The sequence below is a fragment of the Daldinia loculata genome, assembly GCF_022478755.1.
Source record: "Daldinia loculata strain CBS 113971 unplaced genomic scaffold F4817scaffold_124, whole genome shotgun sequence".
NCBI lineage: Eukaryota > Fungi > Ascomycota > Sordariomycetes > Xylariales > Hypoxylaceae > Daldinia > Daldinia loculata.
Window position 1 is genome coordinate 1 of NW_026054978.1, and position 12,702 is coordinate 12,702.

General features: G+C 48.4%; 4 protein-coding genes across 4 annotated transcripts; 1 reads left to right on the plus strand and 3 right to left on the minus strand.

Annotated features, from left to right (window-relative positions):
* Positions 1 to 423: 423 nt before the first annotated feature.
* On the minus strand, positions 424 to 1,352 carry F4817DRAFT_354990 (uncharacterized protein; the record flags this gene model as incomplete). The annotated part of the gene is made up of 1 exon (XM_049305599.1): positions 424 to 1,352. A coding segment is annotated over exon 1 (151 nt), but the record flags the coding sequence as incomplete, so codon positions are not given.
* A 1,667-nt stretch (positions 1,353 to 3,019) lies between these two features.
* On the minus strand, positions 3,020 to 8,548 carry F4817DRAFT_39433 (putative ABC multidrug transporter). The gene is made up of 8 exons (XM_049307413.1): positions 8,221 to 8,548; positions 7,386 to 8,167; positions 5,595 to 7,327; positions 5,153 to 5,463; positions 4,897 to 5,060; positions 4,786 to 4,835; positions 4,273 to 4,669; positions 3,020 to 4,208 (listed from the first exon to the last, which is right to left on the minus strand). Exons 1-8 carry the CDS (start codon positions 8,410 to 8,412, stop codon positions 3,452 to 3,454), a joined length of 4,386 nt encoding a protein of 1,461 aa, XP_049153436.1. The 5' UTR covers positions 8,413 to 8,548; the 3' UTR covers positions 3,020 to 3,451.
* A 436-nt stretch (positions 8,549 to 8,984) lies between these two features.
* F4817DRAFT_362852 (glycoside hydrolase family 43 protein) lies at positions 8,985 to 10,107 on the minus strand (the record flags this gene model as incomplete). Its single annotated transcript, XM_049306579.1, has 3 exons — positions 8,985 to 9,073; positions 9,148 to 9,775; positions 9,841 to 10,107. The coding sequence occupies 3 exons, from the start codon at positions 10,105 to 10,107 to the stop codon at positions 8,985 to 8,987; spliced, it is 984 nt and encodes a 327-aa protein (XP_049153437.1).
* Positions 10,108 to 11,328: 1,221 nt separating this feature from the next.
* On the plus strand, positions 11,329 to 12,674 carry F4817DRAFT_354999 (uncharacterized protein). The gene is made up of 6 exons (XM_049305600.1): positions 11,329 to 11,688; positions 11,754 to 11,867; positions 11,920 to 12,045; positions 12,124 to 12,338; positions 12,393 to 12,474; positions 12,534 to 12,674. The coding sequence occupies exons 1-6, from the start codon at positions 11,635 to 11,637 to the stop codon at positions 12,579 to 12,581; spliced, it is 639 nt and encodes a 212-aa protein (XP_049153438.1). The 5' UTR covers positions 11,329 to 11,634; the 3' UTR covers positions 12,582 to 12,674.
* The last annotated feature ends 28 nt before the right edge of the window (positions 12,675 to 12,702 follow it).

Consider the following 12,702-nt stretch of genomic DNA (forward strand, 5'->3'; position numbering starts at 1 on the left):
TGGCCACCTAATGTGATTGGTTAAATTTTTAGCCTAAACCTGGTGCACAGGCCACCTTTTTCCCCAATCCTCTTATCTCTCTTATCAAAAGCCTTTCTTATCAAAAGCCTTATCTTTTTATCAGCTTATCAAAGGCCTTATCTCTTATCAAAGGTACGTACCATTATCAAAGGTACGTACCACCTAAAATTTCCAAATTAAAACTAGCTTAACACTAGTCATGCAGCTAAAACCTTAGCCCCATATTTTAGCCTATTACAATACTTGGGACCCACAATTAAAAGGCACTAGTGGGTGCACAGACGAGTTGCCTAATTAGGAAATATCCTTAACTTGGCCTGGCACAATAACCCTCCTAAAAGTCGGGCATAGTTAGCTTAGTTTGAAAACTTGGGACTGTGCTATCGGCCAAGTCGTAGCTGAATGTTTAGGTAGTGAGAGTGATAGCAAGCAAGAGAGCAAGAGCGCCTAGAGTAACATCATTCGGCGCTACGGATCCTACCATTGGAACTTAAGGTCATGTAGGTAGTCGATAATGACTGACTGCTACATGCATATATTCGCCAATTGAAGAAGTCATCCTATGGTGGGGGCAAGTCCAACTAATATGTAGTAATAATACAGGGTAATAATATAGTACGAAGTAGATGGGACTTTAGACGAAGTCGGATTCCAGATGCATGTCAAAAGTAATCCGTACACATTACCGCCAACGATGCGCCACCTCGTCATGTCGTCTCCCCACTTAGAGAAAACCTCGATGAGCAACACATATATTACCGCGTCTGAGGATACGAGCTAGGGTCATTAGAAAATCTGGGGATCGACCTGGCCTTTGGCGAATGTTTCGTGAAGATCGAACAGAGACATCTATCTCCACGGGCGAGCTGTAGTCCATCCCATCCCACTATAGCCAGGAAGCGAATCCTATAAGTAATACCTGTCAAATTATTATTAGGTCCCTCGTACTATCACTTCCACTCCCACGTCTAGGTACCTAGTTTCATCTCTGAGCAACGGTGGTTAAGATTGGCCCCCCCGGATCTGCGTACCTAATCTACATACCTTAGGTAACTTCATAGCTGGAGGGGAGGTGAAGATGAAGATGTATCTGGTGGGGGTCGATCGAAGGGGGTTAGGTTGCCGGCCACCCGAAGCTGAAGTTGGAGTCGGTAGAGGGAGGGCTCCGCTGTTTGCGTGAGATCAGTTCTTCCCGAGGTATTGGACGTACCCGCAACGGAGCGGCGCAGTAGACGAGTACTTCTACTTCTATATAGGTAGGCATTTGCAGGTTATGGGGTAATAGTGATGCTGCTGCTACTGCAAGATACGAAACCGCTGCTGTGCTCAACTCGCACCACATCCTACATGTACAGCGTAATTAGTCGTGTGCTGCAACCCTCCCTGCGTGCATTTGAGTCTTTTTAGCGTCGCACTGCAGGCCAGACAGACAGACAGACAGACGGACATGATCATCCCGTATTTTTAGACGTAGGAACGGAGTCGATCTATTTGTAAGACAAGCTATTGATGAATTATCTAAGTTGTAACATGCCTCATACATACATACATGTAAGCTCTATAAAATAGGTATACACTATTATGTTAGGTACCTAGGTAGGTAGTGAAGTAGGAGATGATGGGACGTGGAGGCCAGGGGGTCCGAAGGATTCGCGCGCAACTTGCAAGGTATTAATTAACCTTATCCCTCGCCACGTGGGTGCCGGGCTAATCAACGCGTCGCCCTGATAGGGTGGGTGCCTGGGGCGCTGTCCAGGATATCCCTGGTACCTATCTTTTCTCCAAGACATAACGTACCTAGGTATTATTGATCAATCGAGACATGGGGTTTGTTTCTCTTATTCTATCCATCCATCCCCCAAACCAAACAGGCTTGAACTTGACCCCCAACTCGTGTGTCTCTTACATACCTACAGCATAGGATCCATGCTGTCTGATCTGCCGTATCACGGAGGACGACAGAGAAAATAAACGCCGCAGACGTGTGACCCGAGGCAAAGCAGGCTACGCTAGCTTACCTCGTAGGTTAGAAGCTTCCATCCATCCATCCATCCATCCATCCACGGCAACGATCATGTATAGCGGACCGTCCGCGGAATGCGGGGAGGTGGTGTCTTCATATACCGAGACACGCGAACTACCTAGCTTAGGTCTCAGCTGACGTGGCGTATATCTCCCTCTCTTAAACACTATGTGTGTATTCCGTATGTGTACCGAATATCTACCCCGGACTCCTCAGCCTTATAGCAATAGTAAGTACATGAAAGCCACATGGCAGATAAAAAGTCCAGGTCGAAAACAAGAAAATTGGAATATCGAGGGCCCTAAACCAAGATATTCCGAATCCACTCGCGCTGTAAGAGGGGCGGGGAACGAAACCTGCTGCACTGCGGCGCGGTCGGTATAAGGTACGATACCTACCTACCTACCTACCTACCTACCTACCTACCTACATATCGCCTCGCCGTTAGGTTATGTTAGGGATAGATCCTCCAGACGATGCGCTGCACTCACTAACTGGCTACTTGGCTAACTACCTAACTATATTAATGCACGCGAAATCCATCTGGTGTCAGATATGTTAGATATCTACGCAGCCCGACGTCCGATTATGTATAAGCAGCGGTCGAACTATAACCCCATGCTTAGCTTAACGCAGCGGGGATTCAGCGTTTCGTTCTCGCACCCAAGCAATCCAAGCCTCGTCTAGATAATACACTCATTGCGCACAGAACAGGGCTACGCTTCCTAGCCGGTATCAGGCACCTACCTAGCTGAAGCAGCTGTCCCTAGTTAGTCGTGAAGTTCTCGGATTTTTTATTATGTACCTAGGTAAACAAGGAATCGACATGCGCCTCAGGTATTCTACAGTAGGGACGTGTAGGTAAGCTATCATTAACCCGCACGCGCTAGAATTGTTCTCTTCGGCTCCTGCATCCCTTGCACGTGACGTGGAGTTTGATGTGATCCTTTGAAATATTAGGACCGGCGGATTACACGATCGAGGCGTCGGGATTCCGCGACGCTGTTTATCTGCCGGATGAGCCTCTCTGGGGGAACGTTTGTTACGAGGGTTGCCCGGACGCTAAGGTTCAGGATAGATAGATTCGTTTGGTCATCCTTGTGGCTTGGGTTTGCGATCGTGTTGCCCCCTGTGAGGCTTTGAGGGAAGGCGTGTAGGTCTTTGTGTTGTGGTTTGATTCAAACTTGTCTGTCTAAGTGTAGTTATTTGGGTTTATCGGTAATAGAGTAATTAGGCCTTCCTTTTTCTATAGAAACGGAGATACCTAACTTCGAAGTATCTCACTAGCAACCGTAAGATAGGGGCGGTTACAGCGGGTCTGATACTTCCACCAAAATATGTATTCTATAGCGTCTAGAAGAGAAAACTCGATCTCGCCGGCGTAGAATAAAGTATTAGATATTTACTTCATTTAGCCCCAGCCTTCACCAACTCCCCAAACTTAGTCTGCTCGTTCCCAGCCAACACCATCGGATTACCGACCTCTACAATCTTTCCCGTATCCATGACAACTACCGTATCAAAGTCCATAATCATATCGAGCCTATGGCTCACAGCGATAACCGTATAATCCCTAAACTCGTTCCTGATAATCTCTTGCATCAAACGCTCCGTCTCGTAGTCTACGCTCGAGCTCACCTCGTCGAGCAGCAGTAGCCCGCCCTCGGAGCCGCCGCCCCCTATTCCTAGGTTTTGCGCCCGGACGCGCCGTCTCAGTAGAGCGCGCCCGAGAGACAACAGTTGTCTCTGCCCCGCGCTGAGAGTCCCCGCGCTCATACCCGCGTCAAGGCCGCCCCGTTCGGCGACGAATTGCGACAATCCAACAGCTGCGAGAATGGATTGGCACACCTCCGGAGTTGAGACACCGGACGGATCTAAGTTAGCTTGAAAAGTAGATCCGTCGGGCAAGAAGACGGCTTCCTGCGGCACTGCGATTATACGCTGACGTAACGTCTGCCGGTCTATGCGCCGGAGTGGCGTGTTATCTATTATAACCTCTCCGGAGATATCTGGGAGGGGGTCGAGGAGCTTGAGAAGAAGAGCGATGAGGCTCGACTTACCGCTACCGGTGCGACCACAGATAGCGACCTTTTGTCCAGATTTGATCTTTAGCTCGATGCCGCGAAGGGCCAAGTTTGGTTCGCTTCCAATTCGGTCTTCCGCACTGCCCTATATGTTAGCTTCATTTTTACAGCGTAACACCTTTCAGCTGTAATGTTCCAACTTACTCGTAGCTCGCCGACACTCCTTTCAATTCTACCTCACCGCTCTGCGGCCACTGCTCGGGAGGGACAATATCCTCTTCATCTCTATCTTCCGGCCTGACATCTTCGTTGAATGTTCTGAGTCTACCTATCGCTCCGATGGAAGTTTCCAACCTGGTGTAATATATGACGATGCCTGAAAGGTTTTCCCCGAAACTCATGAGCGTGATCAAAGAAGCACCGGCAAAGCCAGAGTTCGAGTGAAGACGAACGGCGAGAGTAGTTAGGACCGCTGCCATCACCATTACTACGAGGTCGAGGACGAGGGTTAGCCACTGTTGGACCATCGCGAGCAGATACGCGGGACGCTGGCTGGTATTTATTAGGCGGGCGTTCTTTCGCACGTCTTCGGGGAGAAAGCCTGTCAACCTCTAGTCAGCGTTGGTACTAGGATTATGCGAGTGGAAATTGCAATATCTCCAACCCGAAATATCTCAGATGTGGATGGCATTGCAGGCAACTCGGCGTGCTACTCACCGAAGGCTCTTAGAGTTGTAATACCCTTAAGAGTATCGAGGAAGTGCGTGCTAAGAGAACTCATATCAGTATAGAACGAAACAGCCCGCCGGCTCATGATGGCAAACTTACTATAAAGGACTCTTAGCCTCAAGGTCTAGTAACCTCAGCTGCCTGGATGTCCGCAAGTAAAATCTTTGCACTATATAGAGCAGGACGCCGAGGAAAGGGTAGCTTATGGCCATGTACGGAGACGAGGTGAGCATGACAGCTGCCTGTCCGATTGCTTGAAAGACCTAGAGTGCTGTATCAGAAAATTAAGTATTCGAACGGCAAGTAGAAACATGCCGTAATTCGAGTCGGAATACAGTAGTTATAACAAACTTACACAGAATAATGTGTCCAATAGTCCATTCGGTAGCTCCGTGTCTATAAGATTCAAATCTTGCGAGAACAGATTAGTAACGGCGCCGGTGTCCGTTACGGTGAAGAAGCGTAAGGGTGCTCGGATCAACGTTCTCAGGGCGTCGCGGTGGAGATTGGAACCTGCTCTTGTGATGGAGACAACTATAACCGCAGTTCCGAGGAGAAGCAGCGATATCAAGGCGCAAGCTTGAAGTAGAGCATATATCCCTACGTAATAAGCGTACGTGTGAGACGGATGTTCCGAGTATACGTCATCAGACCAATATTTAAGCCCTTTAATGAATAGTTAGTTAGTAGTAATTAGCAATGGTTCTCGGAGTTCGACTTGGGAATAGGCTTAGCCGAAGGCGATTATACGGCTAAGCAAGATGAAGTCCTGTCGTCTAAAGACAGAACCGACTCACAAATTGTTGGAAAGTTCGAGAAGAAACCCCACAGACTGGCGAAGAAAAAACTGCCTCCTGCTACGAGTAACCCCATGCTTTTGAAGTAATGCTTGTATACTGTTTTGTCGCCAACTTGCCGCGATCCGTTAGTATCTGGCACGAGGGATGATGTGTTGGTTATCGTGTGAAAAAGCGGCGCCTTGGATTCCCGACCGTTCTTCTTTGATGTCGACTTCTCGGATGAAGAGTCGCTATCAGAAGGATTACTCAATCCTAGGCGCTGAACATATCCTTGACGGGTCATTAGTTCGTCAAAGCTACCTTGCTCGACGACAGTACCATCTCCGAGTGCTATGATGTAATCGGCTGCAGGTAAGTGTCTGATGCTATGAGTGCACAATATAACCGTAGAGCGTCGCCGTCTGATTAGTCCATCTGGGCCGAAGACTTGTCGGAAAACCTGTTCCTCGGTATCCGCATCTAGGCCGCTGAAGATATCGTCCAGCACGAGGAGGTCGGATTGCAAATACAGCGCCCGCGCGAGAGCGACGCGTTGTTTCTGTCCCCCTGATAGCGTGATCCCGTCGGATCCGATATTCGTTCTATCGCCCTGTGGTAATGCAGCAATATCGAATGTTAGAGCCGTAGCCTCGATGACTTCGGTGTACCTCTCTTCATCAAATGCAGAGAATCCCACGATATTGTCTCTTATCGACCCGTTCGAGAGGAATGCTGCTTGCTCGCAGAATCCAACATGTGGGAATCTGGTGCTTAAGACCACGCTACCTCCGCTGAAAGGAATCTCCCCGAGGACTGCTTTGCACAGCGTCGATTTTCCCGAGCCGACTGGCCCGACGACGATGGTGAGTGAAGACTTAGAAACTCGAGTGTTCACGTTCTGCAAGACGAATTTGCCTGCTTCCCAGCCAAACTTCCCGTTTCTGATGACGATGGGATGCGTTGAGTCCTGTTCTGAATGGGACAAGGGGATGGTATCTACTCGAGTCTTCTCCGAATCCCGCCTCATATCGGCAAGGACTTCCCGAAAATCATGACGAGTTTCGCACTCCAAGAAAGCCTGGATTCGCCCTAAACAGGCCAGTCCGGAGAGCAGCTGGGGGATATTTTGGAAAACCTGCGACAGTGGGCCCGTCAAGAGCAAGAGATACGAAAGGCTTGTGAATATCCTCGTAGCGTCTAGCGTTCGCTGAGCAAATGCGAAAGTGAGTGGTGGGCCGAGCAGAAACGGGATGTACCCGAAAAGCGCCGCGATGATGCCTATCTTACGGAATCGGGATCCGGCTGCCAGCTCCTCTACGCGGAGATTCTGTACGAAATCGCTAACGGCCCCGGAGAGGCCGGATATCTTCAGATTCTTCATGCTAGCGATGACCGTGGCCGTCATGCCAACACGCTTCTGGACCCCCGCCATCCAGGCCCTCTGCGAGTCTCCCGTAAACTTCATAACGATGGCTAAGCATGTAAAGCAGATTATAACGGTTCCGATCGGTGCCACGAATACTATCCCGAGTTGGTTGTACACCATCCAACCAGAGATGATAACTTGTATAAAGCTCGCCCACATATTGTGCAGAGGTTTGAAGCCCATGTTAATCCGCTCTATGTCGGTGCTCATCAGAGTCAGCGCCGCGCTATCGTCGCTAGTTCCGATGCGAGCTTTTGTAGCTTTTATGAACGTTTCGGTAACCAGTATTGACCTCATCATGGCGAGCATTCGATGATGAAAGTACCTGTGCCTATATGTAAGTCATAGCCTTTACTATCAAATCTTTGAATGGTTTATCATACCAGCAGAGGGCCGTAGAGATACCGATTCCCAAGTATATTAGTATGCTAGCCCCGATGAAGCCGTATCCGACGTTTGCGTCGACATCCGGCTCCGACAGGCGCTCCAATAGCTTTTCGATAAAGAAAGGTTGGCAAAATGTAAAACCGAGAAGTGCCAGGCGTGGGAATATAGGAAGCAGGAGAGGGACCTTCAATGTGCGTATTAGCACCTTCGCAAGGCCAAACTTGTCGCCCTTCAGTTTCGAATAGTCAATGTTTCTAGAGAATTCTTCGTGGAGCAGTTTACCATCTAGAGAGCTATCCAGGGGGTAAAGGTCGTTTATCGTCAAGACTTTCTTATACCCCTCCATAAAGATCCTATTAAGCCAGAAGTAGACCCCGAGGGAAAAGATCCCGCTCGTCTGCTCAGGACTATGCTCTTTCTCGTCCCAGCAGACCCATTTCGATTTTCGTTGGGCTTCTAATACCAATATTCCAACCTTAAGAGCCATCGCAGCGCAGAATATGCTGCTGTAAGTGAGTTCGGGCTTGTCTTCCGATACCAGAAATAGCGTTCTTGCTTGAGCTGCATCCAGGAGGAGGGTCAGAAACAAGTAGCTGTTTAGGAGCACGGAAGGTCTCGGGCTCTTGCTGTGATCGACGAGGCTAAGTGTTACCATGAACAACGCCGACACAAGCTTAAGGACCGAGGAGGCTATGAACATGCTAGTCACATGGAAGGAGCCTACTGCGACTAGAATGAGGAGTGAGAGTTCAAGCCCAACGTAAGTTGTGATAGCACCCTATGGTAGTTTAGCTTCTATGCCTCGATTGCACGTTCATATGCAGAACCTACCAGTTTAATAAGTTGAAAAGCTGGTGCATTCACTATGGTAGGCTTCCTTGCCTGATAAAACGTCCTCCATACCGATGCCGCAATGAATAGTACAGACGGTATAATCGAGAAGAACAGCTGCTCAAACTGCACATTGAAGTCGAAGCCTTCTTGGTTCAGCTGAAGCAAGTTCTCCTCCCCGGTGAAGGGCATCTTGAACGCAAGGTTTCTAATCTAAGCTGGTTTTACCGCACAATATAGAGAAGTTGTTGTAAAAGATCTAGGAAACTACATGGCGATCATCTAAATATTATTTTACGGGTTCCGTCAGCACTTAGATTTGGATACGTAAACATGGCAGAGTTAGAAGGGTCCAACGATCTCAAAACAGCTAAATAGCGTAATTGTCCTCGATATAGTAGTATCCCGAGCTCCGGAGTCCGAATACCGATATGATAGCTACCTGTTAATTAGCGAATTGACATCGTAGCCTTAAATTGCGTAATCGCCTACGTATAAGAGAATATATGGGCATATGCTAGGAGCTATCGCAGCTAGTCTAAGCATAGCATCTCGCCAACCACACAATCACCCTGGTTATACATAGGCGTAGTCCCTTGGTAGGTCCCTTTCGAGTAGGTAGGTATGTCTGTTTCTCAAGCAATCAACCAATGACCAATGGTAAAAGAAATAACATCACAAAGCGTTTCAGGGGAAACAGATATTCAGAACTTGATATATACAACGTACAAGAATACTAAATGCCGAAATTATATACTACTAGACTATATCACTGTTGGCCATCCGTCAACCCAATTTATAACATTCCATCCAAACTTAGACTGAGGATAATCTACACCAACGTTGAGATCCACTATAGGCAAGTTAGCATAAGTGAATATGGACTTCCTTTGAATGTTAAATTATGAGAGGGAGGGAGGTACTCACGATAGTGGTAGTAGAGAACGTCGCCATGTGCGTCGTCGTGGAACACTCCCTGTCCACCCGGAGCGTATATATTTCCGTGGCTAGCGAGCACGGTTGTCCCACCACCGTCGGTACAGGCGCTGCCGTCTTTGTCTACATAGGGCCCAGCCGGGCTGTCGCTTCGACAGACCGTGATATGATAGACCTGGTCGATCGGGTCTGTGTCCGGGTTGTAAACGCAACAGATACCTTTGCTCAGGAATTGGTACCAGAGGTTGTCGCGCTTCCAGATGAAAGCGCCCTCCATCTGGTGGTTTCCCGATGGCTCATACGCTATCTGGTGTTCGTTGCCCGACCTGAAGACGTACTCGCCGTCGATGGCTACTCTTGCCTGGTAGATGTTATTCCAATACGAACCCCACTGTATGTACCATTCGTTGGGGCCCGTGCCGTTGACGACATTCCCGTCGATGGCATTGTATGGGCTGCTATCTGATGAGGTTACTACAATTCCCTGGTCGTTCCAGGACCCGGATTCCAGGGTTGTAGAAGTTGCGTAACCGATGGCCGACTGGTGACTCCCAGAGGTCGATACCGAATAGAAGCAGTAGTAGATTCCCCGAATGTAAACTACGTCAGGGGCCCATAACTAGATCGGATTCTATAGTAAGTAAGATGCTCTTCTTAGAATATAGGACACTACCTAACACTTACCTCCGTATTCCCTGGCATATCAATAACGCTAGCGCCCTGGATTACGCTACCGCTCCGCGTCCAAGGCCCCGACAGATCGTCCGCGGTCGAGATGCCGATCAGGTCCAAGGTCGAGAACCGGAAATATTTGCCATCTGCGCGCTTCACGACGGCGGGGTCGTGAGTGAAGCATTCCCCGGAGCACGCGCCGGGGTCCGGGTATTGAGCCCGGGCGACAGAGGCTAGGGAAGCTAACAAAAATGCTGGAAAAGCTGAGAACAACAACATCGTGGCTCCTAACCTAGTACTTCAGCGCGTGAGCCCAATACACCACATGCGCGCGCTTCTGACACGACTGGCACGGCATGCTGGCTTTTGTCTGCGGACACCGCAACTTATACATGATATGTATGCCCTATCTGAGAATATTCCCTACGGATCCGGGTGGGTTCAGCCCGAGCTAAGCCGGAAGCGACCAAATTGCAACTGCTACTGTCAGGTTGTTGTAGCTTGACCTCTGCAGGAGGCGTGTCCGGAGATGGGTCCTCTCCTTAACTGGAATCTCGCCTAGAAAATTACTCCATATGTAATCAACCACGCCATATGTAGCTGAACCATGGCTGGACATGGGGTGTCGGTCAGCTTACAAAAATGGAACTACATAACAAGCCACGAAAGGTTCTGAAACATCAAGGCTAAGGCTGTCCGGCGTTAATCATCCTGCGCAGAATCGTAGCTCGCTTCGCGTTGCCATGCAGGATATCCCAACATCGGCTTTACCTACCTTCTCTCTTGTAAAGTGCCGCCGTCGGCAGAACTCTACAGGACCAGAGTGAAGAAAACATATTCGTCTCATCCGACACTACCACACGTTTCCGTCTACGCGATGCCCACTTTAGTTATCCAGCCAGTGCATTGGGCAAGTAGGTACCTATTCCATGATTTTATGAAATGTTTACACTGGGTTAGGTAAACGCTTTCGATACGGCGTATTATTGCATAACAAGGATATAAGATCTAGTATCATCGACGATCCGGGACGATCTTTTTTGCGCCCGAACACAGCTGAGCATTGCCACGTTGATGGCTGTGCCGTAGAACCGGTGCCAAAAATACCTCGCGGTAAAGCTTGTACGCGTATTGCCCAGCAAGCGATCCTGAACGGGGAGTCCTGTGAATAAGTCACCATACCCGTAATAGTAGGTGGTAATGTCATTTTTGAACTTACCGTCTACTTTGCTAAGCTTCCTTTAACTTAATCCAACTTAAGCTTATTTTCAATCACAGTTTGAACGCTTAATAGATCAGATAGTGTAAATTTATCTCGCCCCTGCTAGGTCTAGGTATAAGGAACGGAGAAAACGTCCGTTGTAGGACCATACAACTTCATAATTTCACAAATCGTGATTGGTTACGTTACATCTTACGCCTGGGGTTATGACCCGCCAATAATAGCTATCGCCGAGTCTAATGAGGACTTAAAGCCGCGATGGCTCCAAGGTCATGCGGCAAGGCGACTTTAGGATAGCTATCTATAGCCATAATCCAATGTTGTAAGGACTAAAATGAGGTTGATAATAAGACCGGAATCGTCGGTTTGGACTTCGCATAATGTCACTTGCCTAATCAATCAGGGCCGTTAAATAAAAGGGAGGTTAGTCGGGTGACCTTGTTTCGGTTAGCGATTCGGCATCCTTGCTAGGATTTCTATTGTGACATGATGGTATATAGCATCAAGTTTACCATAGAGGTCGGTGTTTACTTCGAGGTTTTCTTTGTAGGTCGGAAGTAAGGCGAAGTATCCCATAATCCAACATGAAGGTGTTCCCTACATTCGTCTGTCTTCTCGCCGGAGCTGTAGCATCCGCCGTACGTCCATCGCTCAATGATTTCGTTTCCAAGTCCAAGTCATCGTCGCTAATACAGATGTGTAGGCGTTACCGACCGAGAGTTCCGCTGGAACCAATGGGTTCGGTGCGTCCAAGATAACATGGACAGGCCAAGTCAAGCCAGGTGAGCCTGCTGTGTCTATCACAGGCACCGCAGAGGTAAGCCCCAACGGCCGGTATACCATAGAGTCCTACTAATCTAGTTTCGCAGGAAATTTACACGCAGATTACAAGAATCAATCCGAATTACGACAACGAGTTGGGCCTGAATAGCCCTCACTCTAGAGTGAAGAGGCGGGATCTTGAACCCATTAAAAAACGGGCGACAACGTCAGATGCATGTCTACCTCATCACTCACTATTTTCTTACGCCCCCTTGCGTTTCCTTACTTCTAATACGTGACATTTATCACAGGACTGGACATGCGCTTACGGGAACGACGTCAACGCCGAGTCGATCGGCGTCGGGGTTAGATATTTGTACAGCATTGCCAACGGGGACTGCGCTGCACCTCCTGGAAGTCCTGGGGATGGCGGATGTAGTGTCAGCAGTTGTAATTCCGGCGCCGGCATCTTTCTATGCAACGACTCTAGTAACGAATTGCATAACGCTTGCTCCATCGTTGCCGAGTAAGTCCTTCGATATTAAGAGGGTGTAGATACTTAGTCTAACATGTTACCCAGTAATGCTGTTGAGGTCTTGATCAACTGCCAACAGAGTACATATAACGGCGGTAATAGCTGGACTACAAACACTCATGGACAAGTAAGTGTTTACTATCTCAGCATTGGTGCCGGTAGATGCGGACTAACACTTGGTTATAGATATTCTCGAAGGATCATAGTTGGAACGTCATACTTAACAGATGCTAGGTATGATTCAAAATTCCAAGATGTTTGATAGCCACAGTACATTCTACCAAAGTCCCTCAATAGGCAGTAACTATGCGAGTGCTTGAAGGGTCGTGTATATATTCAAATTGTATTAGTTATT